Consider the following 21,902-nt stretch of genomic DNA (forward strand, 5'->3'; position numbering starts at 1 on the left):
TTGTGGATGACCCCCAGCTTGTCCAGTTATTGGGCAGTGTAAAAAGAACTCTGAATGGCCTTCTCTTTCTTGATAGCCAGCTGTTGTTTTGTAGAGAGCTGGTGGGTCACATGGTGCTGGCTCCTTATTTCCGACCCTCCTGAACAAAATAAACTACAGCCTTCAAAGCACAGCATTGCCAGTGCTTAACTGCATCTACACAAGGGGCCCTTGCCAGCATGACTCTGTCAGTCTCAAATTGCACCCAGGACAATATAGCTATGCCAGTTGAATTTGTAGTATAGACCTGGACAATGACTTAATTGTGATAGCAAGGGAGCTGTAGTTTGTGCTAACACATCCTTGTGGGCTTTTGTGCTGGTATTTCAGTTAGCTGCATGTGAGGTGGGGTGTGGTTTGTCATTTATTCATTTGTATATTATTGGAGCAATCCCCAGCCTGGAGTTCAGTGAGGTTGGCATAAGGATACCTTCAAAGGGAATAGCTGTACCAGCCTACTGACATAACGGCATCCGTACTAGGGAAGTTCTGCCACTTTAGCTAGGCTGTTATAAAGGGATACCATATTTGTGTGCAGGCAGCTCAGTTGCACTGAAGAATGTGCCCGGCTTAGTGAGATTTGCAAAAAGTGAGTGAGAAGGTGCTGTAAACCACAGCAATAATGCTTACCCAGCACTTTCCAGATGTTAATTAAACCTTACCACCACACTATGAAGTAGCACAGGAAGCCTGCACATGTGGAAACCAATGGGAAGTTTGCCATTGGCTTCATTCCACTGAAGCAGAAGCAGAACTAGGGTAAAGTTTTCAGAAGTGCTTAAGTGGCTTAGGACCTTAAGTCCCACTGAAAGTCAATTTTCTCCTTTTTGCAGGTGGGCAAACTGATTTGTCCAGGGTCTTGTACACAGCCAGTGGCAGAGCTGGGAGTACAACCCAAAAGTCTCTCCACTAATTTTAAATCTTTCAATAAATAGAAGAAATTCCAATGTGCAAGCAGGTAAAATGTTGCTATTGTATTCACTGATTCATACCTCAATCCCACCATGAGCCGTAAAGCTCTGGAAGATTCCAGGCTCCTGATGTTGCATTTCCTTGCAACATTTTGTCTTCGGTTACAAATAAACAAAAACTAAACCTCTTTTTCAAAATCAGGGCTTTTGTCCCAAGATGATAAAATGTTGGTCTGCTGTAAAGATTGTCCCAGTCTCCTTATTCCACTGGGAGGTTTTTTTCCAGTTTCTAAGCAGAACTGTTTAAAGAAACAGTTTGTTTGGCCTCATTTCAAATATTTAGCTCATTTTTCATTAAGCTAAAGGTCAGGGTAGAATCTGGAGGTCAGGAGTGAAAAGCTGCTTTACATTGTGGAGACCCCAAGTATAATGAGTAGTTGCTCTTTTAGAGCAAGCTCTTTAGCATTTTCTGTGAGTTTTCATGGAGCGGGTGGCGGGGGGAGGAGACTGACACACAGTTGCACTTTTGTTAATTTGTGCAGGCGATGACCCAATACAAATAAAAGAGTTTCTGTGAGAGGGTTCCCATCTCTGCCCATGTGGCTGAGATGAACTGGCTAGCACTCTGGAATTCACAAGTAGATGGCTTTCACGTGAGTGACATTCCATCCAGATTACATTCCATCCGGCCACATTTGGGAACCCCTCTACTCCCCCCGGCTCCCTTTTCAGAACACATTGGGGGATTGTGTTTAACGTCTGGTTCCATGCTGCTGATCCTCTGGTGACTGATGATGATTGAAACAGTGTCCCATGATGAAACTTTCCATGGAACTTCTGGTGCTGAGACTGAAAGACTTCAGATGTAAGTCGGCTTGTTGTTGAATTTTATTGTTTAAGCAGCGCAGAGAGTGAGCCAAGGGGTGGGTGTGTGGGTGTGTGAGAGAGAGAGAGAATACTACCGGGGCTAGTAGAATTTCAGCTCTTAACTTGACAGACTCAACATTGTCACATCCGATGCAGAGAAAAGAGAGAAGGACAATGATGATGACGTGTATCATAATACTTATGAGGTTATGCTGACCCTTTTAACTGAATAGGAAAGAATTTAAGTATAATATAGAAGAGCATGAATAGACAGTAGCAGCTCGCTGTAGCACTATTCATCTATGGAAGGGCAGCTATATCTGGCTGATAGCGATTGGTGTTTGGTAATCCTGATGGTCTGAAAGGGGTGGGTAATAAAAACTGGATTAAACTGAGTAAAACATGAATAGTTAGCTAGAGGGCAGATTGGACAATGTCTTGGGGAGGTGTGTGCTGACAGAGGGATGGATGTCTCTGAGCCTATTTGTTTGATGAGAAGAAGCTGCCTCTCCACATGCCCTGTAACAAGCACTTCATTGCAAGGGGAGCATCAAATGCTGCAGCTGTGGTTGTTTAGTGCCAGGAGTCGGATGTGGTCCATTTGCTGGGGAGCTGTCGTAAATACGCCTTTGGTGAAGTTCCCTCTCTGCTTGGTTACTTCATGTGGGAGTTGTTAAAATTGATCCTACTTGATTGGCTGAGGGTCGGTGAGGGGGAGATTGTGTAGCTGAGAAGGGGCTCTGATTTACTTTGGCTTTTTGTCAGTTTTTTTATGTGATCATCGTGAGCAGAAAGGACGAGAGTGAGGGCGCTAGAGACTGGGGACACAGCAGTTTTTCAACAGACCCAGCAATCCATTACTATTTGTTTGTGTACTGGTGGCACATAGGAGTCCCAGTCATAGAGCAGGAGCCTACTGGGCTAAGTAGTGTACAAATACAGAACAAAAACACAGCCCTTGGGCCAAAGGGATTAGGATCTAAACATCTATGTTCCTGAGCTCTGATCTAGAAGAATAACGGTTAAAGGGCACTTTTTCCCCCTTAGCCATTGAAGCAAAGGCACTTAGTTGTGATTGTCTAGCAGCATGGGGGTTGTGGTGGTTGGGAGATGGGCACACATGCAGCATAGGCTCAATGGGGGCAAGGAGGTCACCCCAGCAGCCACGCAACTATTAGATGCTAATGACTTGTTTACTACAATCCTGAAATTGGCGGCCATGAGCTGAAGGTGGAAGGTGTGCTTGGTTATTCCCAGACTCCCCCAGATTTGGAACGTTTTCTAGGCAGGAATTGTTTATAGCAGGGCTGGCTGAGTCTACAGCATTGGAGAGTCCCCACCTTCTGTGACCGCTTCTCTTAGCTGAAAGAGATGCGTCATGAGCAGCAGCTGTTGGGATCCTTGTAAATCGGAATGGGGAACCTGTGGCCTGGATATGGCCCTTGGCTGGCCTGGATCTGGCCCCTGATGCTGCAGGGTTAGGGGTGTAGAGCCCCAACTGTCATAGCCAGAGTCCGGCAAACCGGGATAGGATCCAACCCGCAGGCTTTGCCTGGCAGGGGAAGAAGTGGTTCCACGCACTGCCGCCTCCACCATTGCTTCTCCTCATTCCCTCTCCTCCTGGCTGGGAGAAGTGCAATGCAGGGAAGCACCGCCTGGAGGCTTTTTTCCCTCCATGCTGATTGGCTGGAATTGTGACCAATCCGAGCAGCAGGGGGTCACGCAAGCATGAGTGCCCCGGGGAGCTGTGCCAGGTAAGCACCCGCCATCTCCCATGGTCTGCACCCCAACCTTTTCCTGCATCCTGCACACCCAGACTCCCCAGCCCTCTCTGCCCCCCCCATCCTGCCCAGGCTCCCCACCCCAAGACAACTGGTGCACCCCCTCCCACCTGGACCCCCAGCTCACTCTTGAACCCCCTTCTGCTCAGCACCCTACTCTGCTCCTGCACCCCCCTGGACAACCCACATCTAGGCTGTGTCTGCACCCCACTCCTGCCCAGATCACCCAGTCCTCTCTTGCACTCTACCACCCTCCCAGACTCTCCAACACCGAGCCGGCTCCTGCACCCTGCCTCCTTCCTGGACCTCATACCCCAACCCTGCTTCCTGGCAGCCCTCTCCCACTCTGAACCTCTCATTTTTGGCCCCATACCAGAAGCTTGGAGGTTCACAAAATCTACTAGCCCTGGCCCTAATAGGATCTGGGGCTGATGTGTGAGGAGAATGAGGGAATCACAGTCAGAGACCACATCAGTGAGGTGGGTTTTTTTTTTCTGTTCCCCACCCTCATTTAAATGAAAATGTATCTGGCATTGGCTACAGAAGACAATAGAATGGCTCTATGTGCCTCTCAGACACACATTGTTGTGTTTAGAGTTGATGAGCTTGCAGAGAGGTCGCCATCTCCAGCAGTGGTTTGATGGGGTACATGGCACTGTAACATGTGCTTTGGATAAGGGTAGATGTTTCTGAGATGGATGCATTGAAGTGAAGTGTGGTGGTTTCTTTTGTGGTGTTGCTGCAAGCTGGGGTGGGTTGTTTTATTCAATTTAGTTGCCTGCAGCCAGATTTTAATGAATGGTGAGAGGTGGTTGATGGTGAGACATTATGAAAGAGAAGTGAGAAGTTGTCTGTGGGATTGGAAAGGAGTAAGTGCACGCAGGGGCTGGCAGAACATTATCCATGTAGCATTTTAGTGCTGATCTCGGCATGTGGGGCTGGGGAAGAGGGTTTTAGAGGGTTGAGTTCAGAGTTCCACCAGTTACTTCCACTGTCATTATAAACTAGTAAAAACAGCAAGAAGTCCTGTGTCACCTGATAGACTAACAGATTTATTGGAGCATAAGGTTTTGTGGGCAAAGACCCACTTCGTCAGATGAATTGGTGTGTAGCTTAAATCTTAGGGCCTGCCTGTTCAGATTTTGCATTGCTCACAGCTCCCGAGGCGGATGCTGTCCTGTACATTCTGTTACAATGCCCAGGGTAGCTGTACGATGTTGAATCTTCCTCCTCTGCCAAGAATGTGGGTGTAATCTTAGATTTAGGATGAACCATGCTGGAACATATCAAAATCAAGGTGTGTTTTTTTTTTTAACCATTTTAGGATGATTGCCAAACTACACCCTTGTCTCTCTGTAGCTGTACTAGACATTTTAAATGGAGCTCTCATAACGCTTGGGTTTGGTCACTGCAGAGCCAGGGCTACTGGGCTGGACTTCCTACTGTGTTGGACTGAAATGCTTTAGAGATCTCAAGTGTGATGGAAGCTATTTTGATCTTGCTGGCCTCTTGTTCTGCTCACTTCCGTATGTTGTCAACCCTGCTCCCACTGAACTTAATGCCAGAACTCTTACTGAATTCAATAGAATAGGAACGATCCATGACAGCAGGAGTTTCCTTGATGTGTTTACCTTGCTGCACAGCTTATCAATGGGTCTGAGAATTCTGGTCTTGCAGACCTTTGATTGGACTGAAGGCTGGTCGCCTTTTCAGGCTGACTTTGGTTAAGGCTTTCTACAGTCATGCTGGAAAAGTCTGCCTGTGAACTGTGTTAGGTATGTTATTTGCTGGCCCATGAGCTTCTGACTGCAAGTTTAGCATTGATAGAGCTACAGATTCACCATAGCATTTTAAAAAAAAAAAAACTAGTGCAGATGTAGTGAATATAGTAGAAGTCACAGATATAGTGACTGTTCCATGATTTTTATTTAAAAATGCCCTGATAGATTAGGGGGCATAACCATCCACAGCAGCAGCCCCTGCCCCAGAACCCTACAATCCTATCCTGGCCTGAATGGGGTGGAGGATGAGGGAGAGCTAGGCCTGAATCCACAAGACAGCAGCCATGGCTGCAGGGTAAGATACAGACACCAAAAAAAGTTATGGACAAGCAGAAGAATCACTCTATGGCTGTGTCTACACTAGCCCCAAACTTCGAAATGGCCATGTAAATGGCCATTTCGAAGTTTACTAATGAACCTAACCCTAACCCTAACCCTAACCTTACATCTTCTTGCTCCTCTTTTTATAGTACTGACAATAATTGTTTGCTACATTGTCTCAATGGGGATTTTTATTCAAATAGCTTGTTACAACAGTGTGTTTTTGTTTCTCTTGGTGGGGAGGGGACTGGGGAAGGAGAAAGAGCAGAAGGTTAAAGAATGTTTGGAAATCAGCCTGAACTTTCCAACTGCTCTAGAGTCCAAAGAGCTGCTACCAAAAGTAGAATTAGGAGTGGAAAGTGATCAGATCTGCTGCGGAGCAGGTGCTCTTTGTACTTCACAGCAGATGGGAATAAAGGGACTTCGAAGTAGGCGGGGTCCTTTCGAAAAGGAGCCCCATCGGGATGAGCCGCGAGGCGGCAAGCCGCATCAATTTCGAAGTGCCAGGGCCACCCACATGCTAATGAGGTGCTGAATATGTATTTCAGCGCTTCATTAATAAACTTCGAAATGGCCATTTACATGGCCATTTCGAAGTTTGGGGCTACTGTAGACATGGCCTATCTGTGATTATTTTCCTACTGTGACAAACCTGCAGCTGTAGGCACAGAATCTGCATTTCCAGTTGGATGCTGTCAGTCCATGTTGGCTCTTCCCAGTCTGAGGTTGTGCTGCTAGTTTCTTTCTGGTTTCACGTTCTGTCTGGTATCATAATCGATAACAAGTCACACGAATGTTCACCAAAAGGACACCAAGATGTAAGATGGGATTTGAGCTGGGATGTTGAACTCCTAATTTGCTTAACAGCTGACTCGCTTCACCAGTCTGGCTTGGTGCTTTAGACGCTGCTGTGAACTGTTTGGATCAACGGTTGGTGTATGAAGATTTTTTAGGATCTTGACTTTATAGAGATGTTGCTGCTAATCCCTCAATAATTAGAACCATTTATCTTTACGTGTACGAGGCTCTGAATATTCCCTTGCTCAAAGACCCTGGGGAAATTCTTTAATCAAGAACAGAGTGGCCAAATGGCCTGCTGATTAAGGCCCTAGCCTAGGGCTTGAGAAGGCCTGTGTTCAACTCTCTGCTCTGTCAGACTCTCACTCTATGAAACATGATGATATCTATATTAGGTCAGAGCAGAGGCCCATCTAGCCCAGTGTCATGTTTTTTGACAGTGGCTGGCACTAGCTACTTCAGAGGGAACACACAGTGGTGAATATACTGAGCGGTTTCCCCTGTCATCCCATCCAAGCATCTGGCAGTCAGAGGTTTAGGGACACTCAAAGCATGGGGCTGAGTCCCTGATAATCATGGCTAATACTGACAGATGACCCTTTTCTCCATGAACTTATCTATTTTTTTTTTTTCACTTAGCCTACTCTGGGCTTTCACAACATCACCTGGTAATGCGTTCTGCAGGTTGACTGGGCATTGTGTGAAGAAACACTTCCTTATGTTTGTTTGAAACCTGCTATCTATTGATTTCATCAGGTGGCCCCGGTTCTTATGTGAAGTGGTAACTACCACTTCCTTCTAGATTCTCTCCACACCACTGATGATTTTACAGATTTCTGTCCTGTTCCCTGTTAGTTGTTTCTTTTCCAGACTGAACAGTTCCAGTCCCTTTAATCTTTCTCCATATGGACACTGTTCCCTAAGCATTTTTGTTCCTCTTTTTTTCTATGTTTTCCAATTCTAAGATCTTTTTGGAGATGAGGGTGACCAGAACTGCAGGCAGTCTTCCAGGAATGAGCCTACCGTGGATTTATACACTGGCAGTATGATAATTTCTTGTCTTATTTTCTGTCCTTTTCCTAATGGTTCCTAACATTCTGTTCACTTTTTTAAACTACGGTTAACCCCTGACTTATGTGGAGGTTGCATTCCAGGTAACCACATGTAAGTCAAATTTCAGGCAAGTTGAGGGAGCCAGGAAACCGACCGGCACTGCTGTGCTGGTCAGTTTCCTGGCTTCTGAGACTGGAGGTTTCCCAGCTCATGCAAGTGGAGGGGAGCCAGAAGCCTCCTGGGTCCCGGCTCCCCACCACTCACAATTTTGACTCGTGTTAATCCAAGTAACACACAAGTCAAAATTGTACAAACAGGGGTTTTACTGTACCACTGGATATTGAGAGGGTGTTTTCAGCAAACTGTCCACAATGACTTTAACCCCGCGCTGCCATCCGGCTCAGGGACTCCTTAGGAGGCAGCTCCTGCCTTGTGGCTGCCCAGCACTGCAATGCCAGGGGCGGAGAGGGGCAGGCACGTCTGGAGCTGCCCGGGTCCAAACCACCCCACGGCTGGAACTGCCCAGGGCTCCAGTGCTGTGGCTGGAGCAGCTGCTGCCAGAGCAGCCCCAATGTCGAGCCTGCTGTAACTGGGAAGTAGCAGGGGCACCATGGCTGCTCCGAATGGCTGGCAGCTGGGGTAGGAGATGCCCCAACCCTCTCCTAACCCAGCCCCGCCTGTCTGCAGGGGGAGCTGGAGCCACCAGCTGGAGCCTCTGCTCCATCCACCTGCTTCCTCCAGCCAGGGAAATTCTGAGGATCTCTCCCAATTTATGTGAAATGTAATTCACGTGGAGGTTGTCCAGGATGCAACCTCTGCGTAAATTGAGGGGTTACTTTATTTTTTATGTGTAGTTGGGATTATGTTTGCCAATTGTGTCTTACCTTGTGTTTACCAACATTGAATTTCACTTGCCATTTTGTTGGCCAGTCACCAAGTTTTGTGAGATCCCTTTGTAACTCTTTGCAGTCAGGTTTGGACTTAACACTTGTGATAATTTTGTATCCCATGCAAACCTTGCCACCTCATTGTTTACCCTTTTTTGAGATTGCTTATAAATATGTTGACCAGTACTGGTCCTGAAACAGATCCAGGGAGACCCTCCTACTTACCTTTCTCTGTTGTGGAAACTAACCATTTATTCACATCTTGAGTTTCCTATTTTTAAATAGCTACTGACACATGAAGGAACCTTCCTTTTATCCTATGACTACTTATTTGCTTAAGAGTCTTTGGTGAAAAAGCTTATCAAAGACTTTCTGAAAGTCCAAATACACTATATCCACTGGATTACTCTTGTCAATGTGCTTGTTGACCACCTCAAAAAGTTCTAATAGATTGGTGAGGCGTGGCTTCCCTTTCTGAAAGCTGTTTTGACTCTTCCCCAACAAATCTGTTGGCTCAACAAATGCTCAAGATACAAGATGTAATAAAAAAGTTTAATAAAAACGATAATTTTATTATACTAAAGATAAATAAACAAACCTTAAGTCTGTGTTTTTCCAATGTGATTAAAGGCACTGAATTCCTATGTTAGTTGCATACTAATTCCATTAATCTTCTCTGGAAATCACAGCCTGGGAGATTTGGACCCAAATGTGCTGAAGTGATGACAGCAAATGTTAGTCTCTCACAGAGCTGAGAAAGCAGCCAAATAACTTACATTTATCCACCAAACTATGTTCCTCTTTTAAATCAAGGGTAATGAAATTACTCCTAGTGGTGGCATAAAGTTTGTGCATGTTGGCAGAATCTTCAGAATGACTCTTCAAATTGTCACACCTCCCAGGAATGTATTCCAGGATTTAGCAGCATTATTACCTCTGCCGGAAAAGTTAACAGGTTTCCTCTGCTCTGTACAAACCCTGGGATAAGTTATTCTTAGCTGCTTATTGCAGATAATTCCTTAAATAGTCTTTGGAAACAGGTTGAGTTTTTTTAATAAATGATTGAAAAGAAATATATTGTAGTATGTCATCTACTGTAGATATTTTACACTTCTTTAATATATAAGCAAAGAAATTTGCTATAGCTTTGAGGGAGGGTCACCCTTGTATTGTTAACCCTCTGTGTATCTGTTTTTGAAATTAAGGCATCATTAAAGAGCCACTGGGGAAAAGTAATACGCATTTTAAATAGGGACTTTTTTTATATGCCAATTGTCATATGGATTTGCATTCCAGGCTCTTCAGAGCTTCTAAAAAGGCAAAATTTCAATTACTTTTCAGGAGATGTGCCCTGAAGGTTAAACAAACTGTTAAATTTTCATTCTAGCAAGCTCCCCTGCTTCCCCTTGTTTCAGCTCTCAGAAGTATTCCTTGTGCGTATGCTAAAATGCCAAGTAAATAATTGTAGACGGGAAATCTCTGCCCCTTCTGAAGCTTTTGTAGCTGTCTTGATTCCTGATGCAGACGCAGCTATAGCTACACTGCACGCTTTATAGAGCAGTAGCAAAACCAACTCCCAGTAAAGACATAAGGGGGAGGGGATAGCTCAATGGTTTGAGCATGGGCCTGTTAAACCCAGGGTTGTGAGCTCTATCCTTGAGGAGGCCATTTAGGGACTGGGGCAAATAGATATCAGGAGTGGTGCTTGGTCCTGCTGAGAGTGCAGAGGACTGGACTAGATGACCTCTAGAGGTCACTTCCAGCTCTAGGAGATGTGTATCTCCAATTATATATATCAGCGATTCTGGTAAAAGCACTGCTTTGCTGGAACAGCTGTGCAACTTCTGCCAGCACCACTAGATTGGTCAGAATAATGCCCCTGACTAACAGGGCTTGCAGACTTCTGCCAGCATAGCTATGTTGTATGCACCTGCTGCCCATACTGGATCTAAGCACAAAGCCCCCAGTGCTTCCAGGTCATATTGTCTCCTAGCATAACTCCACTGAATAATGCCCCTAGGCAGGAAGCCAGGTCACACAGTAAAGGTTATTGCAGAGAAACTCTTTGAGTTGGGGTCTGGTATAAATTGAAGTCAGTGGAGCTGCAAGGAAGCCCACCACACGTGAGAGATATCAGCACATTATGTCATTGCTAATGCAGGTGCAAGTGGTTAGTGGATTGCCCTCTAAAGTGGTTGCTGACACTGGGTATCTCTGCACTCTGGTAGGAGATGCCTACTGATGTGCATGTCTGCATGGCAAACTGCTTACATCTGCAGTCTGGTTACAGTTGTATTTGCCATACACTGACATGGGGTCAGCGATGTCGAGCCACAGTGCCATCGGCATTCTGCTTAAACCACCTCCCTCCTGGGAGGAGCAAAGTGAAGCTGCTGATTCCATGGAAGGGAATGGAGTGGTGACCGAAAGGCTCGCATGAGTTCTCTCCCTTCTGCTACCCAGAATGGCTTGTGTTAATTACAGATGTTTCAGGGTTGATGCCCTATACTATATTTACAAATATTGCCTGCATGGTTGTGTTTGTTCTGAGCGTGAAGAACTCACCACCATGGTGGGCAGGATTGCTGGCAAAAGCACCCAGGTAGACATAGTTATATTAGCCAGAAAAGCCAAAATCATTTTTCCAGTGTATCCTATTCTGTTTAGGGAACTGCACCACCACTCGGAGGGTTTTCAGGTATAACAAAACCTTTCTAGTATCAACAAGGCCTGTGTCATCCCTGGGGATTGAGCTAAGCCTGGATCTGAGTATCCTCAAAGTTTGGGAGCTCTTGGAGATCAAGCTTTGGTTCCATCCCTATTGGATAATCTTGATTTATGCCTCTCTGTATTGTTTTGTGTTGTTTTTTTTTAGGGTCCTCCTGGTCCACATGGAAACCCCGGCCGCCCTGGTCCACCTGGTCCTAAAGTAAGTATCTGCCAGGCAAAACGCTTTCTCTTTCTAGCTCCTGAGGAAATCCCAGTAAGGAGAGAGAGATTTCTTGTGCCATTGCATCCCATTGGAGAATAATTATAAGGGCTCATTCACCACCTCCAATACACGCAACACTGCAAGTTCCTCGCCCTATACTCTGGGGGAATCCCTGCAGCGCCCTCAAAATTCACATGAGGTTTTCAACAGCACCACGGTTTACTTCACCCTCCCCAGATCATACTTCCATTCTGTAAGGACCCTTCTTTGGGCCTCTCCTCTGGGCTCTTCAACATGCTCAGTCAACCCACACGGCTGCAACTCCAGTCCAGAGCACTCAGATGGCAAACTGGCAAAGTCTTTCTTGGTCTGTCCCTTCCCTCCCGTGAAATTCCCTCCCTTTCCATCCAACATTCCAGCCAGATCCTTTCCGCCTGACCCCCCTTTTAATACCATGGAAAGATCCTCTTCCGAGTCCTGGCCAAGATTTTAGAACAGCAGCAAAGATCTTCTCCCCAAAGACTCCATCCCAGGTTTGACTCTGAGCACAGGCCATGCCAGGACAGAACTTCTCAGGGAGAGGAGTTAATCACTGTGCTGTCAAAGACTGTGCAGTTCTGGCCAGCACAACTCAAAGTATCTCACCTTAGTGCTTTGGTTATAAGGGATCCCAGTAACCTGGGACATAATATCCTGTGTGGCCCCTAAAATCCCACACTACATTACCCTTTCAGTGTACTGCCTCCAAACTCTGTCTCCTGTTCCCCTAGTTCCTTCTGGATGTCTTCTGCTTCTCCCACCCTCACTAGGTCTTACATTCCTTCCCCCTCCCCCAAGCTTTTATTTCTGTTTCTTTCCTTTTTCTTTCTGCCTCCCATACCGGAGTTCTATTGCTGACACTGCCATTGAGTGAGAGCCCAAGGGGTGTGCTGTCAGAGAGTAGGTCAGTCAGAAGCAAGACCTCTCCTGGCTGGCTGCAAAACACTGTTAAAGATGCAGATGAAAAGAGGAGGGACAGATTTCAGTGTGCTGGCCAATATTCCCTCTTTTAGAAACATCCATTCTAATATCCAGCTCGTTCCATTCTCTGCATACGTTCTCTAGAAAATGTAAAGGGCTAAAATTTGGATTCTTACACCTCACATAATCAGAACCAGCATTCGAGCTACTGGTGGCCCAAGGGAGACCAGCATTTAGTGTCCTATATGGGACCAGAAAAATGAATACAGGAGGACAGAATCCATGAAAATCTGTCCATTAAGCACCAATAAAATGATAGCTTTGGGATTCAAATCGAAGAGGTCAAATAAGAATAGATTCTTTTCATTAGTGCATCAGTAAGCAGAGATGTTACAATTGCTATTAATATTCTGGGGAAAAGATTCTAGCAATCTGGCATTCTGCCTCTGTGTCATTAAAAAGTAGGCACCAGCTATGTGCTAGTGAATAGCAGCTGCTTTGTATTTAAAAGTGTGGTGGTCTGGTTTGAAAAGTGAGGTTATATTAAGTCTACATCTTAGTGTTCTCTATTTATTCTCTGTCAATGACTTCCAGATCTCACTTCTTGGTAGGTGCTTCCCATTACAATGGTTTCTAAGGCAGAGGGAAAGCTTAGCATCTTGTAGAAATGTGAAAACCATAGCTAAGTCTTGGGCTGAGAATAAAACTACGTCTGGCCAGAGAATCAGCTGAGCAAGGGCACAGATCCTGGAACTGGGTGTCCTGCCACACCCTTTGGCTTGAAGTGGTTTCCGTCATATATATGGCTTACAGTTTGGTTGAATGGCTCTCAGCACTCCCACTTACAAATTGTTCCAGCTCCCCAAGTTTTCCACGTTTTTTCAAAAGGCTACGGACTAGATAGTTCTCTCTCTTCAGGTGCCACCTCTTGACAGGCATGGACAAACTGCTGACTTTCTACCTGACTTCAGTTGGCTGGCATTTAAAGCTCAACTTTTCAAAAGGAGAGCAGAACAGATTTAGCAACTGTATCTCTCAGTTTTGCAAGAAACCTGCATTGCATTAATTTTTGACAGCTGCTATGTTTCCACACCGGGCTGACTTATCCAGTGATACTGAGTGTTCATAGCTACAACTGAAGTTAATAGGAGCTTCAGGTGCTCAATATCTCCAAAAGCACATCCCCTGACAGATAGGCAGGCTAAGGATTGCTGGCCTTAGTTTCTCCCGTTAAGAGGCAATCTGGCTGCTAGATGAGGTCTTCCCTAGATGGTACTTTACTATAATAATAGTAACAGCTTGGAAAAAACAAGCAATCCAACAATGGAGACCAAACTTTCCCAGACAGATATGCTTGGAAAATATGACTAAAACAAATCACTGTCACGAGGAAGAGAACCAGGAGCAGCTTCGTGGTCAGCTGAATTAACAGGGCACTGATATAGCCAGGCGGTCAATTGCACACTAGGGATTTCATGATTAATTTATTCGACCCAGGGCTGGGTATGTCCATGTGTTTATACCATGGTATAAAATCACTTGCATTGTCAAACACGTGAATTTTTTGAAGTGAACCCCAAGTTAAGAATTCCACCGCATTTCTGTCTCTTGTAATATGCATCTGTACTTTAAAAGTTTGTTTAAATAGGACTATGTATATTTTTGAGCCAAATCCTGTTTGATGTCAATGAATACCACTTCACTGGATTCACCCTCTTGTACTCTCAAGAGAATTTCAACTGTTGTTTTTTTCCTCAGATATCTGTAACACAATAACTATTTAAATGAATCTCTTGCCACTTCACATTTCTTTTGCTGTCTTTGGCAACAGTGGGTGATTTCATATCTAGTTAGTCAAATATGATGATGACCTCTCAATTTGACATGGACTTCTGTGGCACTAAAGACGGCTGTTTGTTGACTTATTATCTGACTGCGGGGGTGAAGGCCTGGAAGAAACACTTGCTAATGAGTTGATATAAATCTGCAGATGTCCTAGCAGCACTTGGTGTTGTGGGGAAGGGTTTCTCCATCAACAAAAACATGTTGGCTACGTCTACACTGCAGAGATCTTTCAAAAGAAGCCATTCTGGAAGATCTCTCTCGAAAGAACCAAAGTGTGGTTCCACACGCAAAAAAGTGTATCAAAAGAGTGATCTGCTCTTTTGAAAGACAGCATTCACACAGCCCCCAACTCATTCTAAAGAACGGGCCAGGAATCGAAAAATCCAGTGCCATGGAGGATTGCTGTTTTGAAAGAAGGGTCTTGAGGAGTATCTATGTGTTTTCTTTCTAAAGAAGCTTTTGGAAGAAGCCATTCTTCCTGAAGCAGGAGTGGAAGAGCACTTTGGAAAGGTGCACTGAATTCTTTCAATTTATTTTCAAAAGAACACTTGTTTGTGTGTAGAAACTGTGCTGGATCTTTGGAAAGAGCGCCCTTCTTTCAAAAAATCTTTTGAAAGAACTTGCTAGTGTAGATGCAGACCTTGTGAAAAGTTGTATAAAAGCTTTTGCAGGAATGGAGGTTTTTCTCACTCATCTGGAGTCCTTAGGGTTGAAATGTTTTCCTTAAGTGGCTCTTCTGAATAAATCTTCCATTCCATAATGATACAGAAAGTATAAATTTCCTCTGGGAGTGTGGTTTGGCTCTAGGAACTTTGATGTTTAAAACATTGCTAGTAGTCAGATTTCTGGGCTGGAGTATTTTAAATTCACAGCTCCTGATTTTTTACAGATAGGAAAAAACCCTGCTTCCTGTTAAAAAGAGAAAACAATATGGCCAGTAAGTTATAACAGGGGTCTGAGCATCAGAACTCCTGGGTATTATTCCTGGCTCTGCCCCTGTCTGGCAGTGTAATTTCTGGGGAAAACAAGCTCAGTTTACTCACCTATCTCATGGATTCAATAGCACTGACATATTAGAAGTTTGATGTGTGGTGGTGTTTTGGTAAAGTGCTTTGAGATCCTCCAGTGAAAGGTGCAGTAGATGTGGAAAAATGACTTAGCTCGATCATGTGGAATTCTGTAAACGAATTAGATGAGACTGGGGAGGGAACATAAACTGTAAACAATGGTCTGTAGGGAAAAAATGCTGCCTTTGCAGAATAAGAAATGCCCCAGATTCCAAAAGGAGACTTATAGCAATCATATTAATCTACTCCTTGGGAGAGCAGGTCCCACCAGCAGCTGTGAGCCCTGTGAAGGAGGGTGCCACAGAAAGAAACTGCAGCAATGATAACAGCTGCAAGCAACGTGCGATTATGTGCATGACTTAATTACTGTTTGGCAAACAGAAGTCTTCATTCAGAATTTGTACAGATACATCTGCATCACATCAGCAGTACTCTGCAATCTGCATCCAAGAAGTATCTCTGACCAAACCTGTTGGCTTGTATTGGATGGTGGGGGATAAAGGGAAAGGGAGATTTACACTGTGTGGAAGTTTGGAAATAAGTGTCAACATAAGCGCATCACAGCAAGGCTGTAACAGGAGAAATAGTTACTCATCTTGCTGTAACCAGACCTCTAAGCTATTAACAAGAAACAGTGGTTAAGGATACTCCTTTGCAACTTAACAAAAGGACCTCAAAGCACTTGAGAAACATTAACTGACCCTCACAGCATTTCCATTTTACAGATGTGCATACAGAGGTAGTGACCTACTTAAGCTCACGAACAGGAAGAAGCTATAGGGGTGGAGCCCTGACACTTCTGGGTGTTAGGTTCCAGATTGATTGTAATAGAGATGCGAGACAGATCTAAGGTTCTGCATGTGCCGAACTTTACCTATGACATCTCCGACCTTCTGCTCTCTCTTGTGTTCAACTAATTCTCTGTGTCCTGTGCCCCCATTTGGCCGTGCCTCACCTGTGAAGATTTTAGGCTAGGTTGTCCACAGGAACCTTTTGGAATTAGGTGCCCTGATGCTACTGAGATTCCAGTTGGGACCTGGGGACTCAGCTCCCTTTGGCTGCTCTAAAAATCTCAGTCCTGATTTCTCTGTAGGAACAGGAAGTCTGCAGCCTGAGTCACAGCTGTAGGATGGGAAAATTTAATACAGCCAAAAAGATACAATGTGCCTCTTTCTTTTGCCAGTCTGGAAGCCCTGTTACTGCTCTTGAGGCTTGCTGCTGCTCTCTCCTAATAAGTATAGTTTCCCTCTGATTTCATCTGTCCCTTGCAGTTAAATCCATAAACAGCATCCTCAGTAGGTTTTTGACCCGTACTGCTTCGCAGTAGCAAAGAGCTCAAGTTGTTTTTAGGTGATGGTCATTTATAGCGGAATACTGAGGAGGCTGAGAAATCAATAATATGCAGCAAATATGGGAGTCATGGCACTGCTTTCTTACAAATATTTCCCTAGCTATTTTAATGCAACCAAACTTAGTTTAGACCCTTTTGTGCTGTAGCAGCAATGAACAGTGTCAGAAACCAGCCTCAGTCTATGTACCAGGAAAGTGGAACCTTGAGGTAAGAAAACTTTAATCTGTTTGGGAGGAGAAGGTAATACAATAATATAGTTTTAAAATTCAATGGCTCAGTTCAAGCAAGACCGAAGGTACAAACTGATATCTGGAGGGTTCTCTCGGAATATTGTCATGAGCATAATTCTTTGTTTCAGGGCCAAAAAGGTGACCCTGGGTTATCACCTGGAAAAGCTCGTAATGGAGAGAAGGTAAGCATCATTTGTATTATTTGTTAGATGGAGATTGGGGCCCCTTTGTGCTGGTGGCAGTCTATATTCTTAGCACAAGGCAGTCCCTGTCCTAGAGAGTTTACAGTCTAAACAGAAAAATCCTCAGAGATTCCCACTTTCCAAATGAGGGAGACTGAAGAGCAGAGAGGTGTAGGGTGTGTCTGCACATCAGCTAGAGCTATCGTTGTACTTGTGTGGACATACTCACCTTTGTTATACTCTGGGTAGCATAGATAAAAATAGCATGGAAGACACAGCAGAGCCAGTTTCAGCCCAGGGCGTATAAGTGTACTTGAAACCTTAGGCTCCATATTCTTCTGGACCCATATTCCCAGCCCATGCTGGGGGCTGTGATTTGCACCAGGTCATGTAAGGATTTTGCAGCAGAGCTGAGAACTCAGCTTGGATATTTTAGCCGCGTCTACACGTGCACGCTACTTCGAAGTAGCGGCACTAACTTCGAAATAGCGCCCGTTACAGCTACACGTGTTGGGTGCTATTTCAATGTTAACATCGACGTTAGGCGGCGAGACATCGAAGTCGCTAACCCCATGAGGGGATGGGAATAGCGCCCTACTTCGAAGTTGAACGTCGAAGTAGGGCACGTGTAGACGATCCGCATCCCACAACATCGAAATAGCGGGGTCTGCCATGGTGGCCATCAGCTGAGGGGTTGAGAGACGCTCTCTCCAGCCCCTGCAGGGCTCTATGGTCACCGTGTGCAGCAGCCCTTAGCCCAGGGCTTCTGGCTGCTGCTGCGGCAGCTGGGGATCCATGCTGCATGCACAGGGTCTGCAACCAGTTGTCGGCTCTGTGGATCTTGTGTTGTTTAGTGCAACTGTGTCTGGGAGGAGCCCTTTAAGGGAGCGGCTTGCTGTTGAGTCCGCCCTGTGACCCTGTCTGCAGCTGTGCCTGGCACCCTTATTTCGATGTGTACTACTTTGGTGTGTAGACATTCCCTCGCAGCGCTTATTTCGATGTGGTGCTGCGCAACGTTGATGTTGAACGTTGATGTTGCCAGCCCTGGAGGATGTGTAGACGTTATTCATCGAAATAGCCTATTTCGATGTTGCTACATCGAAATAAGCTACTTCGATATAGGCTTCACGTGTAGACGTAGCTTTTGAGTCCAGTGGCTTAACTGCAAGACCCACCTCATAGATTGCATGTACTCTGACTCTGCTGTGTGAGAATGGATTTTTTTTTACCACTAAAGTCTATTAGAATTAGTGCAAACCATGCAAGACCAGAATGTATAGTCTGATTTATTTAGTTTAGCATTTGTTAAGGAGCAATGGGTTCTGTTGCCAGACCTCAATAATTAATGTCTGAGGTTTGCTGTTTCATATTGAAATAGTTTTTAATGAAGCCTTGTAATAGGGGCTTACATAAATGTTGAAGTTAACAGAGGAAAAATCAGGGTTACCTCGTCTGTACTGATTTGTTCTGTGATTAGTGCTAGCATGCTTCTTCCTTTGTCACTCATGTCCAGTGCAAATAAACTTGCTTTCCCTCCTTCCCACCTCATGAAACTTTTCCTATTTGTATAATAGAAAGCATCAGCCATAGAGGGACTATTAATTTGAAGGCAGATGCCTTTGCTCCATAAATTAAAACCCCCAAAACCATTAAGATGGTGAAGTTAGGAAACATTGAAGTGATCCTTTCAGCTCAACAGCATGAGGTGCCCTTGAAACTTTGCGTTGCTTTAGAATGGGTCTGACACAGAAAGATCTACCAGTAAGATGTGTAATGGTTTTCTCACAAAGTATGTGTAATGTAAACACGGGTAAGGCCCAGCGTACGCTTAGCCCATGTTAACAAAGCCTTGTTACTTGTAGTATTTATAGAAATTCAGAGCTTTCAACAAGAGTTTGGAGTAATTCCTAGTTCTTTAGCTATTTACACCAAACTCATGTCAAATAAAGACGGAAATAATCAATCACAGTCCATGCTAAAATCCTCAGAGTTCACTGAGTCTAGTCAGAGAAAGCCAAACTGTACAGTAAGAAAGAAGCCGGATGTGGTATGTAAATAACTTGCACCAAAGGGGCTAGGCCATTCTTCAGATGTTTCTAATACACCAATCCGAGGTGAATTCCGTCCTTTCCCTGGAGTGCAGGCAACCAACAAATCTCTCCTTCTAATCAGCCATGGGAGAAAAATCGATGAACGTTGTGGATACAAGGAAAATAATTTCATTATCAGAGCTATCTGAATTGGAGCAATGGGCTGAACAAGTTTAGTTGTAGTTTATGAACTGGCTGCTGGATTTGACAAATGGAAGCAGCCAATGACTGTTGTTCAAGTTGCTATTCAAAGACAGGACTCTGCTATTTCAAATCCTGCCAAAACGCAATTGCAGCGTGCAGCTGAAGGAGATAAAGGAAAAGACGGCTAGCACTCTGCTGGTGGAAAAACTGGAATCTCCACAGCAGCTGTAGTTAATTCACCAATGGTTTTAGCTGAGCCAAGTAATAGTGTGAATTTACGATTGTCTCTTAATGGCACTTCTCTTACTTCTATACATTTTTTTTCAGTGGATTTCTGCCATCATAAATCAGCGGTTCAGTCCCAAAGCATTCTATTCTATGACAAATAATTTCAGCAAACACGTATAGGAAGCAAGAACAAAAGCAGCTGAAGACTAATGCGACATGTTTGCTTTTTTACAGGGAAACATGGGCTTACCTGGTTTGAGTGGGCTTCCTGGACCACCTGGTCGGAAGGTACATGCTTATTTGTCACCAGTGAATTAAAGTGTTGCTGTCTATAAATAACACTAAGTACCCTTCTCAGGTGCCTTTCACTCTAAAATTTCATTCTTCTCAAAAAATTTTAATAAAGGCTCAGTCCTCAGTGAGGGGCAAGCCAGTTGTTACTTGTGTTTTTGCAACTGGGTAAATTAGGACACTGAGACTGTGTCTTGCCAAGAGTCACACCAGCAAGATCATGTCAGAAGCAGGGATAACCCTGCTGGAATTCTGATTTCTATTCTCCTTTTCTGGGTACTGAGCTAGACCGCCTTCCTCCCTCTGTCTCTGGGTAGTGACTAGGAAAAGGAGCCAGGCATAGATCAGATTTAGGTAGCATAGATTAACCAAGCCTTTTTAAATGTTACAAGTCTTTGGTACTTAGACAGCCCCCAGCACTATAGAATCCGAGCACCTCACAAACTTTAATGTATTTGTTTTCGCAGCATGCTGTGAGGCAGGACAGTGCTATTAGCCCCATTTCACTGTTGGTAAACTGAGGCACGGAGAGGTTAAATGACTCACCCCAGGTCATACCAGAAGTCTATGGCAGAGCAAGACTAGCATCCTACCACTGGAATAAGCTTCCTCTATATGCAACACCCTTTCACTGGGGTGTGGGCAGGCTGCCATCTTTGTTCGCTTAAAGCAAATCGTATTCTAGAATGGACAGGAGCTAAATTGAAGTACCTGTTTAGGTATGGCTTAGCTTTTGCTTGTTATCTGAGCCCAAATAAAGCTTGACCCCACTTTCTGGTCAAGGTGAACCTTTACGCATTGGAAGAAGGATTTTCTTTCTTTTGTATTTTGAACAGAGCTTGAAATTAACATGGATCTGCTTTGTTTGACTCCGTGTTGGTGCCGTTAGCAGCACAAATGTCACCAAGAATGTGCTATGGGGCTGAGAATGCCACCTAGTGAGGGAGCATGAGATTCCACATAGCCAAGTCCCACCACTGATGTTGTTTGCTTCCCCACCTTAGCACCCCAACCATGTTAGCACTGTTGTGTCCACGCTTCTAGGAGTGGTAAATTCCACAACTTGGTGTGTGTATGGGAGCTTTCCTCTCCCCCTCCCCAAGTAAATCTGGGGTTTGTTTTATCCTGCTGCAAAGAACGATCAGTCTAGCATGGTGGGTGGGGAGGCTGAAATAAATGGCTTTCAGGGAGCATGAGTGAGACCTCTCCCAACCTGGAGATGCTTAACTTCTACTCCCCTGTATGGGACTCCGTTGCTTATTCCTTACTGCTTAATACATTAGGGATCTTGATGAAAGTTGCTGAGTAGTAGGGATTCAGAGACATTCACCTCCAGGTTGCTGATGTGGAACATGCTCTGCTGATAGTGGCTGAAAATTGTTCAGCGACATATGAAATGAAGTTAAGAAACTTGATTATTATTCCCAGTTGGCAAATATTGATGTGGTAAAACTGGCCATTGTAATTGCCACCCTTTTGGCCATATCACCAGGGAAGTTAAGACGTGAATGGACCCAAGCATGCACACGCATCCCTTCCTCAGAACTGGGGCAGTGGCCGTTAGAATAGTCTTACGTGAAGTGTTTTGTCTGCAACTTTTTTTTTTAGCAACACATGCAAATTCAGCGACACAGAGATGTTTAGCAAAGTAGTGTCAGTTTCAGGTGGGAGGAGATTTTTAAATTTTAACTTTTTTAAATGAAACATTTTGATTTGTGATTTGAAATCAATTTTCACTTCAGAATTTCCTTTAACCTTTTCCATTTAAAACAAATGCTTGAAATGGAAATAAGATTTTGTTCAACCCAAGATTAATTGCCATTTTTAATTGCTGGCAGGGCTTTTTTCAGGACCAGCTCTAACTGGGGCAATCTTCCGAGGCTGCTGCCCACCTGTATGTGTTCTGTGACTAGCGATGCTCAGTCTCTAGGGCTATCCCATGATCACCTATCACATGAACTAAATTCACAGTAGAGAAGCTATGCTTCTTTGTCCCATCCCTCAATATTGGGGAAAGTGGGAGAGGGAATGAAAGTAGAAATCGTTTGCAGGGGTCAGTGGTGCTTGTTCCACCTGGGATACCAAGTGGAGCTGAGCGCTGGACTGACTGGACTCCCCACGCACATGTGCGTGCATGCGTGCGC

At 44.7% G+C, this 21,902-nt stretch overlaps 1 protein-coding gene across 5 annotated transcripts in view; it reads left to right on the plus strand.

The window, feature by feature from the left end:
• The window catches only part of LOC142023834 (uncharacterized), a 260,378-nt gene that overhangs the window by 47,368 nt on the left and 191,108 nt on the right, over positions 1-21,902 (plus strand). For all 5 annotated transcript variants that reach the window (XM_075015186.1, XM_075015187.1, XM_075015188.1 and 2 more), the window contains 3 exons: positions 11,314-11,367; positions 16,952-17,005; positions 19,702-19,755. In XM_075015186.1, coding sequence (XP_074871287.1) covers positions 11,314-11,367; positions 16,952-17,005; positions 19,702-19,755 — 162 coding nt within the window. The remainder of the gene's footprint in view (positions 1-11,313; positions 11,368-16,951; positions 17,006-19,701; positions 19,756-21,902) is intronic.

The sequence above is a fragment of the Carettochelys insculpta genome, chromosome 21, assembly GCF_033958435.1.
Source record: "Carettochelys insculpta isolate YL-2023 chromosome 21, ASM3395843v1, whole genome shotgun sequence".
Classification (NCBI taxonomy): Eukaryota; Metazoa; Chordata; order Testudines; family Carettochelyidae; genus Carettochelys; species Carettochelys insculpta.